The sequence below is a fragment of the Aquarana catesbeiana genome, linkage group LG08 (genome assembly GCF_042186555.1).
Source record: "Aquarana catesbeiana isolate 2022-GZ linkage group LG08, ASM4218655v1, whole genome shotgun sequence".
Taxonomy (NCBI): domain Eukaryota; kingdom Metazoa; phylum Chordata; class Amphibia; order Anura; family Ranidae; genus Aquarana; species Aquarana catesbeiana.
The window spans coordinates 117,380,194-117,395,856 of record NC_133331.1 but is presented as its reverse complement, the minus strand read 5'-3'; the positions used below and the strand labels follow the sequence as shown (position 1 = coordinate 117,395,856).

Genomic DNA, 15,663 nt, shown 5'->3' with positions numbered 1-15,663 from the left:
TTTTATACCCAAGATAAGTTTACAGGGAGATACAGTATTAGGCATTTTTCTACTCCAGAATAAAAGTTGATGGACATGTGAATCTTTTGGAACTTATTCATTTTTAATGCTGTATTATATTGAGTGTTTCACAGTATCCTAATTTGGTTGTATTTTTATAAAATGTGTAGAAATACAGTATTTTCATCTAGCACACTCGTTTCACAGAGAAATAAATAAATTCTGGTAGCATTTTTAAATATATTCCAAAGAACAATAGCAGAGTTCAGCATAGCTGTGACCTGCAGTATTAAGAATAGAGAAAATGGAACAGCAATAACTACATGTTAGATCTAGTGCTGACTGAAGTGTTGAAATAACAGTACAGAGCAACTTCTAATAATGTTAGAGAGGTTGAACTGAAATTTCAATAATTTACTGAATATATTGCATTCACAGCTACCAAACTATAATGTTCCCAGATCTACTGTGTCATTAATTATTAATAATTCTTGCTCAAAAGTAATGCATGTTTATGTTGTAAATGCTTTTATACACGTGGTTTTAAATGCTAGGTTGCTTGAATTTAAATTAAATTATAAAAAAATAGATATGATGATTAAAACCCATTGTGAATGCCACATAAAGAAACATATCCCATCCTTATACCTTCAGTGGGTAGAGTCCTGCAAAGATCAACATACCTCTTCGTAAAAACCTACAGCTTTCAAAAATGTAACAGTCTAATTGCTATTGGTATCCTACATGAAATTAAAAGTATTTGTCCAGCTATATAAAGCTACTTTCAGTTCCCATTCTTCATTAACCACTTCCAATCCTTGGGTCATTCCTGCACATCTTTGGTGAAAGCAATCATAGCAGGATAATGGCTGCAGCTGTTGGTATCAATTTTTACAGTCTGTGACTCGCTTTCAAGTAAAAGTAAACCGAGTTGCTCTATGGTCACCCAATCACTTTTACAGGGCTCTGTCTCCACCCACCGCCAATGGAAGCAGTTGGGTTGGCTGAGCACAGCGGAGAAGAAGGAACATCCATTTAACCCCCTTCTCTGTGGAGAATGGTCCTGAAAGCGAAGAGGATTTTGTCACCTGACGTTTCAGTTCACGGTTTCATCAGATGCTTTGGAAGGCAGATTTTTACATATACAATATGTGAAAAATGTCTAAATTTCCATGTGCCGCAAGTTGTTAAGATAGGCTAAAAATTGTCTCAGTGGAGTCTGTTGGTTCTCTACATGTAAACTCTATACTAACCCAAAAATAAACAACTTTGACAAAAAAGATGGGCTAAAAAATTATTGTCTTGGTCCCATTTCAAAACTACAACTCTTCTACATAGAACCATTTCTTGTTTCATCAGGCATCAGCACATTCTGCTTCTAAAAAGCATTTTGTATCTATTTATCAATGCAATCAATGGAAACAGAGTACAATGCCCTAATGTGGAGATCACTGTATAAGCCTATAAGTCAAAGTGTAATTTATTTCCCCATTGATGATGGAGAAAAAAAGACCTCTTAGCTTACACTATTCTTACAGAATGAAAAGATGACAGGCTCCCAACAGAGCTGCGGGGACTGCAGAATATATGTGCCCTTAGAGAGTGACTATCAATAAGGTATAACATTTTTAACATGTTAATACACAGCACTTCTCTCGTTTGGTTCAAAATGGATTAAGGCATAATGGGGCCCTAAGCAAAGTAGCATTTTTTTTATTGACATTAATAAGAACTGCAGTAGCAACAGAGAGAATCTTCCATTTGCATTGTCTGTACTCACATATTTTCACAAATCTGAAAAAGTGTGATTCACTAAATACAAACATTTAATATGTAAATATAAAAAATAAAACATAAAAGTAATATTGCTTAGTTAAAATAAGAAAATGGTGTGAATGGGCTTCAAACCAAACCCGTTGCCAAAAACAGAATAACAAAGCTAACAGCAGCAGCTACTAGCATAACCTGCTGCTGAATTCCTCACCTAAGGGCTACCCTGAACTTTATGCAATGTCTTTTTTTTCTGATAGAAGAAATTAGCCCCCTTCCTCCACTACCCAACATTGCATTGATATGTGGAGAGCAGAGGATCATGTCTATTTTTATGCATATAGTCATCTCCAGCAAGTTGCTATTTGCATATCAGTATTAGGATTTACTAGGAATTGCTAAGGCAAAACTTTTTACAGCTGCAGGTTAGATTATACTGTTAGCTACCTGATGATGTTAACTTTGTTATTTTGATTTTGTCAAATTGTTTCATACACAGTATGAAGCAGTATCCCTGTAGAGCCACTGGATAGGATGGGTCCTCTGTTCACTGTTCACTGAAAGCAATACTCGGCACCCAATAGTAGTGCTTTATCAAATAACATCACCAAACAAAACAGATAGTAAAGGCAAACCTAATACATTGTCACACAATTTGGTTGGTAACTAGGCAAGCATTAGATGAATTAACATTGGTAATAACACAATTTAGCATACAAAATAATTAAAAGTAAGGACTAGGCATAAGATGACATATGGCACCCAGATCAGCATAATCCGTAGCAAAACCACCTCAAGTGCAGCAGTGAGCAGTAGTAAAGTTTAATATACAGAGTGCTTGAACTCTACTGAGAGCATTTATGATGGTGATGCTAGTCCTAGACCAATTGAGCATGCTTTTTAAAAAAAAAAAAAAAAAAAAAAAGGAGGATGGTAGTTGAGGGGGCAGGGGAACAAAGGTATAGTTGCAGTCTAAGTTTGGAATATGTGCGATATAGAGTGCAGTATGGGTGCAGTATGAATTGGGTACACTTGGTGTCCTGCTCTCAGCAGCTCACTCCCTGCTAGCAGTATCACCAATGAGCAAATAGCCCTCTCACCAGTCCCCAGGATGCTCTGGTGACCTCTCGCTGTAGAAGGCGGGCCCCCTTGGTCTCTCCCTATAAGCTTCCAGTGATCAGCGGTGAATAGCAGAGGGTGAGTGGATGCTCCATTCTCCCTGCAGCAGCGGTGCAGGTCCTGTGATGTGGTTAATGATTATGCCCCAGGGTGTCATCACTTACCGTGTCAGGCTCGGATCTCCACTGGAATGGTCTCCTGCTGGCAGGCGAATATGCAGACAGAGGTGCTCTCTCTCTAACTCCCTTGGAGAACTTTTCTGGACAGCTGATCAAAAATCATCTCACCACCCCTCTTACTGCACAGTGCCTAATGGGATCTGTAGTGTAAGGGGTCCATTCATTCCATTATATGGCTATATCTCAAACTACAGGTCGAGATTTATTTCTGAAAAAAATGAATTTATAAAATAGTAAATACAATTACGTTTCACTGCATAAATTGTTTACTTGTAGTAAAGAAACATTTATATCAAACAGTTTAATTTAAAGACGAGTCAGAATGCTGATAAATAATGAAATCTGTGAGCTGATGGTTATTTCCTCTGATGTTTTACTTGTAGCTCACAGCTGTGGATGCAGATGAAGGAACTAACGGGCAGATTATTTATGAAATACTAGCTGGAGCTCAGGGGCAGTTTGTCATCAATAACAAGTCCGGTGTCATCAGCATTAGTCCAGGAGTCACACTGACAGTTGGAGAGTCATATGCTCTAACAGTAAAAGCATCTGATAATGCCCCTCCTGCTCAAAGAAGGTATGTATAAAATGCATTATCGAGCATTGTATTTCTATAGGCTGTATAGTAACACTACCGTTGGTAAATAAAATACATTGTTTTCTCACTAAGGGTATAAGCCAATGAAAAGTTCTACTGGTAGTTTTTCTAAGTTCTATGAGAAAAGAAAAGCATAAACAATTATATGAAAAAAAAGTATTACACTGCAGCTTACCAGTCATTAGATATGGTGGTGGCATTAATTTTCTTTTTTGGATTTTGTTCCCTCTGTATTCACCTGGTGATCTGGCCAGTAACACACCTCCTATATTAGCGAGACACAACTCTGGAGGAATGAGATAGGAGGCACAGCAGACACAAGTGTTAAGTGGTTTGTATCATATATGTAAACTGATACATTCTGCTGGAGAGCTTGAGCTTGTGAAAAATAGCAGACTTAAATAGAAAATGAAAATAGAGGAAAGAGAGCCTATAAAATGAAACTAATACAGCATCACATCTAAGAATTGGTAAGCTACAATATAGAACTTGACAAGCAGTCTCCACTACTGTTACTCTACTTGTATTTCTTGACTTTGTTACAACAGTTTTACAGCTATACACAGAATGGCTTTGGCTTATACAGGCATTTTTTGCTATACACAGAATGGCTTTGGCTTATACAGGCATTTTTTAAGATTCATTTGATCAATTGTTAAATGTAAACTAAGTAATTTCTGCATTGATGTGAAGTATTAAAAAGAGTGGTGGATCTGGAGCTGTATTTGAGATAATGTCATCTCTCATAGATTGAACAGTTGTATTGGTTTGTATATTTCAGTTAATTTATTAGATAAATCTTTCTTTAATGTGATTGTAAACACATACAAAAATAACAAGTGTGTTATACTTACCTGCTCTGTGCAGTGGTTTTGCACAGAGCAGACCTGATCCTTCTCTTCTGAGGTCCCCCACTGGCGCTCCTGGCTCCTCCCTCCTGCCAAGTGCCCCATAGCAAGCCACTTGCTGTGGGGGCACTTGTGTTGGCTCAATCCTGAGCCACGGTGTGTGTGTGTCCATTGACACTAACAGCATATGTCAGCACCATCCCCCACTCTCTGCTCACTGTCTGTGATTGTCAGCAGCATGAGACAATGGCTCCCACTGCTGTGATACCTCCATGTCCAGTGATGAGAGAGAGCTGAGTGAGAGAGCCAAGAGCACAGCACTGGATCAAGATTACGCTCAGGTAAGGGTGCACACAGAAGTTTTTTCACCTTAATTCAAAGAATGCATTAAGGTAAAAAAAAAAACTTCTACCTATACAACAACTTTAATATCACATGTGGAAGAGTAAAATCAAGAGGCACTTGGCTGTATTTTTTTCCAAAGTTTTGCTTCCTGAAGAACTCTTGGTGGTTATGATAAACCCCTTCAAACTGAGCACAGAAATTATTTCAGAATGACTGTAATATGTAGGGATCTTGAGAGATATTAACTGCTTGCCGCCCACCAACACTGGTAAACAGCTATTGGCCGGCGGCTGTTTACCACGTGATCGGCTGTGATCCTTTCACAGCTGATCACTAAATGTAAATACAGAGTGGTAACGAGATGTTACCGGGTTCTCCTCTTCACACACCGATCGTGTGTGAGAAGGAGATTGCGGTAACATCTTGTTACCGCTTACAGTGTACACCAACACACACACTGATTGCCCCCCCCAATAAAGAGGACCTGTCACCACCCATCAAAGTACCTGTCACCACCCATCAAAGTACCTGTCACAGTTCATCTGAGTACCTGTCACAGTTCATCCGAGTACCTGCCACAGTTCATCTGAGTAACCGAGTACCTGTCACAGTCCATCTGAGTACCCAAGTACCTGTCACAGTCCATCTGATTACCTGAGTACCTGTCACAGTCCATATGAGTACCTGAGTACCTGTCACAGTCCATCTGAGTACCCGTGTACCTGTCACAGTTCATCTGGGTACCCGAGTACCTGAGTACCTGTCATAGTTCATATGAGTACCGAGTACCAGAGTACCAGTCACCAGCCCTTCAGAGTACACGAATACCAGTCGTCAGCCCATCAGAGTCCCCGAGTACCTGTCACCAGGCCATCAGAGTCCCCGAGTACCTGTCACTAGGCCATCAGAGTCCCCGAGTACCTGTCACCAGGCCATCAGAGTCCCCGAGTACCTGTCACCAGGCCATCAGAGGTCTCGAGTACCTGTCACCAGGCCATCAGAGGCCCCGAGTACCTGTCACCAGGCCATCAGACTCCCCAAGTACCTGTCACCAGGCCATCAGACTCCCCGAGTACCTGTCACCAGGCCATCAGACTCCCTGAGTACCTGTCACCAGGCCATCAGACTCCCTGAGTACCTGTCACAGTCCATCTGAGTACCCGAGTACCTGTCACAGTCCATCTGATTACCTGAGTACCTGTCACAGTCCATATGAGTACCTGAGTACCTGTCACAGTCCATCTGAGTACCTGTCACAGTCCATCTGAGTACCCGTGTACCTGTCACAGTTCATCTGGGTACCCGAGTACCTGAGTACCTGTCATAGTTCATATGAGTACCGAGTACCAGAGTACCAGAGTACCAGTCACCAGCCCTTCAGAGTACACGAATACCAGTCGTCAGCCCATCAGAGTCCCCGAGTACCTGTCACCAGGCCATCATAGTCCCCGAGTACCTGTCACCAGGCCATCAGAGTCCCCGAGTACCTGTCACCAGGCCATCAGAGTCCCCGAGTACCTGTCACCAGGCCATCAGAGGCCTCGAGTACCTGTCACCAGGCCATCAGAGGCCCCGAGTACCTGTCACCAGGCCATCAGACTCCCCAAGTACCTGTCACCAGGCCATCAGACTCCCCGAGTACCTGTCACCAGGCCATCAGACTCCCTGAGTACCTGTCACCAGGCCATCAGACTCCCTGAGTACCTGTCACCAGGCCATCAGAGGCCCCGAGTACCTGTCACCAGGCCATCAGACTCCCCAAGTACCTGTCACCAGGCCATCAGACTCCCCGAGTACCTGTCACCAGGCCATCAGACTCCCTGAGTACCTGTCACCAGGCCATCAGACTCCCTGAGTACCTGTCACCAGGCCATTAGCGTACCCGAGTACCTGTCACCAGCCCATCAGAGTACCCGAGTACCTGTCTGCAGCTCATCAAGTTATCCGAGTACCTATATGCAGCCCATCAGAGTACCCGAGTACCTATCTGCAGCCCATGCCTCATAGAATATACGTTGGGGTGTTTGCTTTCCAAAATAGGGTCATTTTGTGGGCAATTCCACTGTCCTGGTGCTCAAGGACCTTCAAAAGTGTGATAGGTAGGAATTAAATGAGATGTGTAATTTATGCTCCTAGAACACCTGAAGGTACTACTTCAATGTTGGGTCTCTGTGGCCAGGCTGTGTAAAAGTCTCATACATGTAGTATCGTCATACTCTGGAAGAGTAGCAGAATGTATTTTGGGGTGTCATTTTTTCTATATACATGCTATGTGTTAGAAATATCTTATAAATTGACAACTTTGTGTAAAAAAAAAAAAAAAAAAAGCGTTTCCGTTTTTTTTACACATTTACCAAAAACTTCTGGAAAAAAAACGAACCATTCAAAAGACTCATTATGCCTCATAGATTATATGTTAGGGTCTTTGCTTTCCAAAATTGGGTCATTTTGTGGACAATTCCATTGCGCTCCAGGGCCTTCAAAAGTGTAATAGGTGGTTGAGAAATGAGATGTGTCATTTATGCTCATAGAACACCTGAAGGTGCTACTTCAATGTTGGGCCTTTGTATGTGGCCAGGCTGTATAAAAGTCTCACACATGTGGTATCGCCATACTTGGGAAGAGTAGCAGAATGTATTTTGGGGTGTAATTTGTTGGCATATGCTGTGTGTGAGAAATAACCTGATAATATGACAATTTTGTAAAAAAATAAATAAATAAATAAAAATCTTCATTTTGCAATGAATTGTGGGAAAAAATACAACTTAAAAAAACTCACCATGCTACTTACTTAATACCTTGGAATGTCTACTTTCTAAAAAGGGGTCATTTGTGGGGTATTTGTACTTTCCTGACATAGTGTCTCAAGAAATGAGATACACCTGATGTATTGAAGGCCTGATCAGATGTGATCAATTTTCAGTGATTGGCACCATAGTTTGTAGACTCTCTAACTTTCGCAAAGACCAAATAATATGCACCAATTTGGGTTATTTTTACCAAAGCTATGTAGCAGTATAAATGTTGGCCAAAATGTATGAAGAAAAATTACTAATTTGCAAAATTTTATGACAGAAACAAAGAAAAAGGTATTTTTATCACAAAATTTACAGTCTTTTTTTATTTATAGCACATATTTATTTTATAGCACATAAATACCACCAAAAGAAAGCTCTATTTGTGCGAAAAAAAAGGATGCAAATTTCATATGGGTTCAGTGTTGCATGACTGAGTAATTGTCATTCAAAGTGTGAGAGCGCTGAAAACTGAAAATTGGTCTGGGCAGGAAGGGGATGTAAGTGCCCTGTATTGAGGTGGTTAAATTAATTTTGAGAAACTATAATGTATTGATTTGCATATGGTTTCTAATGCACTGCATGAGTTCAACAGGGCTAAAAATGTTTTGCTGATTTAAGCTGAGTACACACTATGAGAAAATCTGAAGAAAGATTCGGTACGAGTCACAATCATTTGATTTTCATATAGTGTGTACACAACTTTTGACATCCAATTCAGACTTTCCAAATTAAAATTTCCGAAAGTACAAGCTCCAATATTTTTCTTGCATATGAACAGAATGAACGTTTTTCGTTTAATGTGTACTGTTTTCGTACAGTTTTCATATGAAAAAAATCAGATACGGAAGACTGTGCATGATCAGAAACAATAAAAGACAAAAAAAAGCCTTTGTCATGTGAGAATTTTCATACAATTATTTCCATCCTCTGTTCCGACTTGCTGTGAAACATCGAGAAAAACCTGACGATCATTCGCCCGATTTTCTTATAGTGTGTACCCATCTTTGGATTTGAACTTGTGCCTGGTACATCTTGCTGCAGTGTCCAACAATATTCAGCCAGCAAAACCTTTCACCATGTTTGTCACTGATTGTACCTAGATTTTCGAGAAAGAAGTCCAACTGTGCATGCAGAAAATTAATCTCCAGTGACATGTTGCACGTCATGGCCTTGTATGAGATTTGTCAACCAGCTGAATCTAGTTTGGTGTTCTGTAGTCCTTGAATGATTTCACAACAATTTAATCTGCCTCCCTTAACTAATCTTCAAATGGCACAAACACTGCTTAGTCATTGCAAACAGAACTCTATTCTGATGTTTTACTTGTTTTTATCAGGCTGTCAATGGCTACTGATATTCTGCTATAAATCTAAAAGCCTGAATATTTTATTCTCTTACTTGGATTCTGTCTTCATTGTTTATTTCAGGAGTTCAATCACTACTGTTTATATTGAAGTACTACCACCAAACAATCAGAGTCCTCCACGCTTTCCACAATTGATGTACAACCTTGAAATCAGTGAAGCCATGCGTATAGGTGCTAATCTTTTAAATCTTCAGGTATTGGCTATAGCACTAATTGAATATTAGGTATTTTCTAACCAAAACCTTTATATATCATACGTGCCAGTGTTTCATAATGTTTTGTTTTTATTTTACTTAAAAGTGTATAAACAAAAAAAATATTACTAAGAGTATTGTTTTTTCCATAATACTTTAATGAAATCTATGCAAATACAAGGAGAAAGTTCATATAAACATTAGAAACAAGCAGAGTTCCAGGTCAGTCCACTGATCCACCTCAGCTACCACACTGATATGTGCCAGCCCAGCTCATGGCTGACTTCATAGAATGAAGGAAGTAAATCCTCTTGGCCATGCAACTAAAATCTCCTTTATTGAAATAATTGCGTAAAATCACAATGCCACAGATAAAGAAGAGGGCATAGTAGAAACGCAGCGAATGTGTCTCATGCTTACTTAACACTTAATCATAGGTGATTACACAACATGTCACCTATTCCAGGGGTCCTCAAACTATGGCCCTCCAGTTGTTCAGGAACTACAATTCCTATCATGCCTAGTCATGTCTGTGAATGTCACAGTTTTACAATGCCTCATGGGCTTTGTGGTTCTGCAACAGCTGGAGGGCCGCAGTTTGAAGATCCCTGACAGAAACCTGCCACTGCCAGGTGAAACTTGGTAAGGTAATAAGACATGTAGCTATCAGTAATTAATTCCATGACATCTGCTACTAAAACAAACCAAAAGATTTAACAAAAAAAAGAAAAACCATATCCTTCATAATAGGTTTAACCAGTTCCCAACTAGCCTATAGAAAAATAATGGTTAGATGGGCCTTTTGTTGATCCGCATAGACGTCATGTGACATCATCCCAGATCATGCCTCATAGAGATGACTGATCAGTGTACCGACTCGGTGCCGGTACCACATGATCGCTGTGACCAATCACAGCAGATCACGTGACAATTGTAAACAATGGATGGCTTCTTTTCATGCCATCCATTGTGTACAATTGTGTTGCTAGCTGTAATTGGTCAGGGCCAGTCACAGCCCATCTATACCATGTGATTAGCTCTAGCCAATCACAGCTAATTACAACAAAACAAACTGAATGGATGGATTTAATTCAGTAAAATGCTCTCTTATAGCAATTAAATTTACTGCCACAAGCAATCATAATATGTAAAAAAAAAAAAAAAAAAAGCAGAAAAAAAGTAATAAAAATTATTTTTTTTCAAAAAAAGTATACTTTTTTTTGTACTGTCAACAGTCAGTGTCTACCAACAGTGTTGGTCTATCACATAAAATCTCAATAAAATACATTTACAGTACTGTCAACAGTCAGTGCCTACCTGATCACCATTGTATGATGACACTGTACTGCACTGGTGGCACTATGTAAAAAAAAAAAAATTTACTTTTTTTTTTAATTTCTTAATTTTCCAAAAAAAATTTGATACAAAATATTACAATTTCAAAAAAAAACTTGTCATGCCTCTTACTAAATACCTTGGGTGGTCTACTTTCCTAAAAGGGGTATGGGAGATATCTGTACTGTCCTGACATTTTTGGGCTTAAAGAAATTAGATATGGCCATTAGTACATCAGGATTGATCAATTTTCAGACATGATGCTGCCACCACCATGTTTCACGGTGGGGATGGTGTGTTCAGGGTGATGTACAGTGTTCTTTTTCTGCCACACATAGCATTTTGGTTTTAAAAAAGTTCAATTTTGGTCTCATCTGACCAGAGCACCTTCTTCCACATGTTTTCTGTGTCCCCACATGTCTTCTCGCAAACGACACTTATTATGGCTTTCTTTCAAAAATGGCTTTATTCTTGCCACTCTAATGGAGTGGAGTGCATGACTAATAGTTGTCCTGTGGACAGATTCTCCCACCTGAGCTGTGAATCTCTGCATCTCCCCCAGAGTTCCCATGAGCCTCTTGGCTGTTTCTCTGATGAATGCTCTCCTTGCCCGGCCTGTCAGTTTAGGTGGATGGCCATGTCTTGGTAGGTTTGAAGTTGTGCCATACCCTTTCCATTTTCAGATGACGGATTGAACACTGCTCCATTAAATGTTCAAAGCTTGGGATATTTTTTTATAACCTAACCCTGCTTTAAACTTCTCCACAACTTTATGCCTTACCTGTCTGGTGTGTTCCTTGGCCTAATGCTGTTTGTTCACTAAGGTTCTCTAAAAAACCTCTGGGGGCTTCACAGAACAGCTGTATTTATACTGAGATTAAATTACACACAGGTGGACTTTCTTTACTAATTAGGTGACTTCCAAAGGCAATTGGTTTCACTAGATTTTATGCATGCCACACTTTTTACATATTTATTTGTAAAAAATGCTGTAAACCATTTATCAATTTCCTTCTACTTCACAATTATGTACCACAGCCACTCTGTGTTGGTCTATCACATAAAATCCCAATAAAATACATTTACATTTTTGGTTTTACATGACAAAATGTGGAAAATGTCAAGGGGTATGAATACTTTTTCAAGGCACTGTATGTTCAATCAGCTGTGAGTAAGCGTAAAACACATTAGCTGTGTTTCTACTATGCCCTCTGCTTTATCTGTGGATTTGTGATTTTACCCAAGTGTTTCAATAAAGGAGATTTTAGTTGTGCAGCTGACCAATTTCTTTCCATCTTTTTAAACAGTGTTCTTGGTGATAATAAAACCCATCTTAAGCATTATGTAAGGTCAACATGGATAGGAGTGGTGGTGAATTGTTTTGATGAAATTACCTCTGGTCAGTGGGGCAGAAATATTGCATGGCAGGCTACTATGTAAATACTTATGAAGTTCTCCATAATTAATATATATAGGGATGTTTCAGAAACTCATTAATAACTATAAAATGTATACATATACAATAACAATGTGTTAAATCTCTTGGATTTTCTCAGTATTATGATGCCAGGGTTTCATCTCTTCTCTCCAGGGCAGTTATCATCTCTAAGGACCTCCTGCTGTTTAACTGTCTATTTTTATACACTGATGATTCTTAAAATATTATAAACTTTTTATAATTCCATTCAAAATGTTTGATGGAAATAGCCTTTAGTACAAATTGCACTTACTATGACAGCAGCTCATATGAGCCTAGCAACTTTTACAGTTCTTTTTATTTGTTAGAAGAAGCTAATTATGGCAGAATGCATGCTGTTTCTGTCACATTTATTTTGAAATTGGAAGAGTTTAAAGAAAAGGTGCTCATTTTAAAGGCAATAACATTTCTCGCTACAAAAATGATAAAAGAACAATAAACAGGAAATCAAAATATTTGATACATTTTGCTCCTATAATGCAGAAAAATATTAATGTTCTTGTTTGTATGCCATTCTTATTTTTATACAAAATATTATGCTTTGTATTATTTTCTAGCTGTTGCTCCTAATGAAGAATGAAGAAAGATAATGTTGAAAGACACATGATAAACTCAGTCCAGATGTGCCTCACTTTTTGGACTTCCCTTTGACCTAGAAATGTTGATTTAAAACTAATGAAAGTTCAATTGCATTTTTCTGTTTGCCAAAATATATAAATGCTGATTTGTCCAGGAAAATAACAATTCATAAACCATTATTACCTCCATTATTATATTTTCTGAACTATCCACAATTTAGTATCCAAATATTCAAGTGAACCAAAAATATGCTGACTCTACTTATGTGTTTATCACTACCTGTTTTATTTCTAAAGCTGAATGATGATTTTGATAGGGTACAGTTTAGGTGTAAAAACAGCTTTCTGGCATTCTGTTTGAAATAACACTAGTTATTGCTATAAGAACAGAGTGATTTTTTTTAAAGATTTTGTTATCTGCATCTGAATCCAGATTAAGCCTAGATTGCCCTAATTTATGAAATACAGATTAAGTATCCATTCACTTTATTGTATTATATTATTTATTGTATTATAGTGGCAATTCAAGGTACAGGCGCTGGTGCAATCCGGTACAATTCATTCTGGCCAACAGAAAGGACTAAGCACAACACACTGACCTTTTTTCCTATGTATTTACTGCCCTCAGGGTCTAAAGCAGGGGTGTCAAAATGGCGGCCCTCCAGCTGTTGCGGAACTACAAGTATAATCATTCTTCTGCCTGTGAGAGTTGTGCTTGTAATTGTCAGCCTTGCAATGCCTCATGGGACTTTTAGTTCTGCAACAGCTGGAGGGCCGCCAGTTTGACACCTGTGGTCAAAAGTATGAAGAGAAAAGAGATTTTAGTTCATCAAGTTCTTTTTATATATATGTAACTAATTATATGCTGTACTTGGATCAAATTAGGAATTATGTTTATTTTACATTTAATATGCATGTTTGTACTTTCTTTAAAGGCTACAGACAGAGAAGGAGATCCTATTACATATTTAATACAGAATGGAGACCCTCAGAAAGTCTTTAATATAACAGTAAGGTAAGACACTCTTACTGTCATTAAAAAAATAAAAAATTAAAATAAAACAACTTTAGGCTACCAAACAGTAGTATATGTATAGTATAAGTTATTGAAGTTCATATGAATTTATTTGTTCTCTTGTTCTTGTCAGGAGTATAGCTAGTACCGTGCACACAGACCACATGCTCCACATCTGTTGATGAGTGCCCCAGGTTCGAACACCATGACAGATTTAATATTCGTGTTGCAGTTGCAGGCTTTTGTCCCCACCTCCTGGCCCAGTGTGGGGCTTGTCAGACATGTAATACAGAGGCAGTGCTCCAAAACTCATCCTCAGCTCCGGGCTACAGGTCTTGCTGGTGTTGCTGTCCAGCAGCGAGTAAATGCATTGAGGCGGTGTGCTATTTAACAAATGTCCCACTTCCACTTCCACAAGTTCTTTCGTCATATACCTCTTCCTTCCATTTTGAATATAGATATTAGGTATTCCAACCACTTGCAACCAAGAACTAGGCAGTACTCATTTTGGCTGCTGAACATGAACTGTTTGTTGAAACTCAGTTAGGCAGAGGTAACACTTGGGACAACCCCCCTCCCTTTGCATTCAGGGTGGGGTAGACTGTCCAATCAGCAAGGAGAGCTGTTGGAGGAATTCCCCCCTCCCTCCTCACAGCAAACACACGTACACATCCCATAATACCTTTCTCCCAAGGCAGACAGACACAATAGAACAATGTAATACAGCCACACCCCAAACTACCCAGCAAAGAGTCCACAACAGTATGAGACAATAATATATATATATATATATATATATATATATATATATATAACATTCCAGTGTGGTTGTACAGTGAGTCCGATTTGTTCAACCTCTCCAAGGGATTCTGGGTTTCATGGCCCCCACCCAAAGTGACTTCCGTCACACTATTAACACTGCACTGTGTAAAGAGATTACTGTGGATGATGGTAGGGAGATTTGAGAGGTGGTGCAGAGGTGACGTGTAGATGAACAGCTGCTGGACACACAAGTGTAAGATGCAGAGTGGGGTTGGGTGAACAGTTGAGAGCTGTAGAGGGAGGGATAGGGTGCACTGGTGAGAACTGTTGAGGGGGGCTGGGTGCACCCATAAGAGATGTGGAGGGGGGTTTGGGTGCAAAGGTGAGAGTTGTGGAGAGGGATTTGGTAAACAGGCTAGAGCTGTGGATTGAGGGGGTGTAGAAGCGAAAGTTGTGGAGGAAAGTTGGGTGCACAGGTGAGAACTGTGGATGGAGGAGGGATGTAGAGGATAGATCTGGTGATAAAAAGGGAAGTTGCAGACATGGGAGCTGAGGATGGGGAAGGCAGGGTGCACAGGTGTGGACAGAGGTTGGAGGGGGCTGCAAAGGATAGAGCTGTGGATAAAGTGGGAATTGCAGAGATAAGAGTTGTGAATAAGGGGGGGGGGCAAATGTGAGAGCTGGGGATAGAGGTGTGCACAAAGGTAAAAACTGTGGAGGGAGGCTAGGTGCAAAGGTGAATGTTGTGGATGGAGAGGGACACAAATGTAATAGCTGTGGACAGGAGTGAGCTGTAGACAGTGGGTGCAGAAGTAAAATGTGAAAGGGGAAGCTGTGTGCATTATTTTGACCACTCTGTATGCTGGGAGTGCAGGATTCAGGAGTGTGCAAAGTAAACCTTAGCATACGGAGTTCAGCAATCAGAAGTACACCTACCAGCCATAACATTATAACCACCCACCAAAACCCATTGATTCATAGACTCCATTAGATCTCTTTTCCAAATATTTTATTGAGTTTTACAAGGTACAAATAAAATGTGTACATTGGTAACAAAAGCAATAAAATCATTAAAATACGTACAGATAATTAAACATTATCAAGCAGAGGTGAGTTAACAAACTGAATCAACCAATATAATATTGTGATATAATAGAATATCAGTTGGGAACTTTGTGAGCTGTGGTCCCAAAAGGCGTTAACAATGATCATGGAAAAAAAAAACTATTGTAAATGTATGCAAAACAAATAAATTAGGAGGGCAAAGATGCCAGTTGGT

At 39.4% G+C, this 15,663-nt stretch overlaps 1 protein-coding gene across 1 annotated transcript in view; it reads left to right on the top strand.

Moving 5' to 3' along the window:
• PCDH15 (protocadherin related 15) overlaps window positions 1-15,663 on the top strand; it is a 2,079,434-nt gene that overhangs the window by 1,260,508 nt on the left and 803,263 nt on the right. Inside the window, exons 15-17 of the mRNA XM_073596339.1 lie at window positions 3,452-3,645; window positions 9,085-9,217; window positions 13,543-13,622. Coding sequence (XP_073452440.1) covers window positions 3,452-3,645; window positions 9,085-9,217; window positions 13,543-13,622 — 407 coding nt within the window. The remainder of the gene's footprint in view (window positions 1-3,451; window positions 3,646-9,084; window positions 9,218-13,542; window positions 13,623-15,663) is intronic.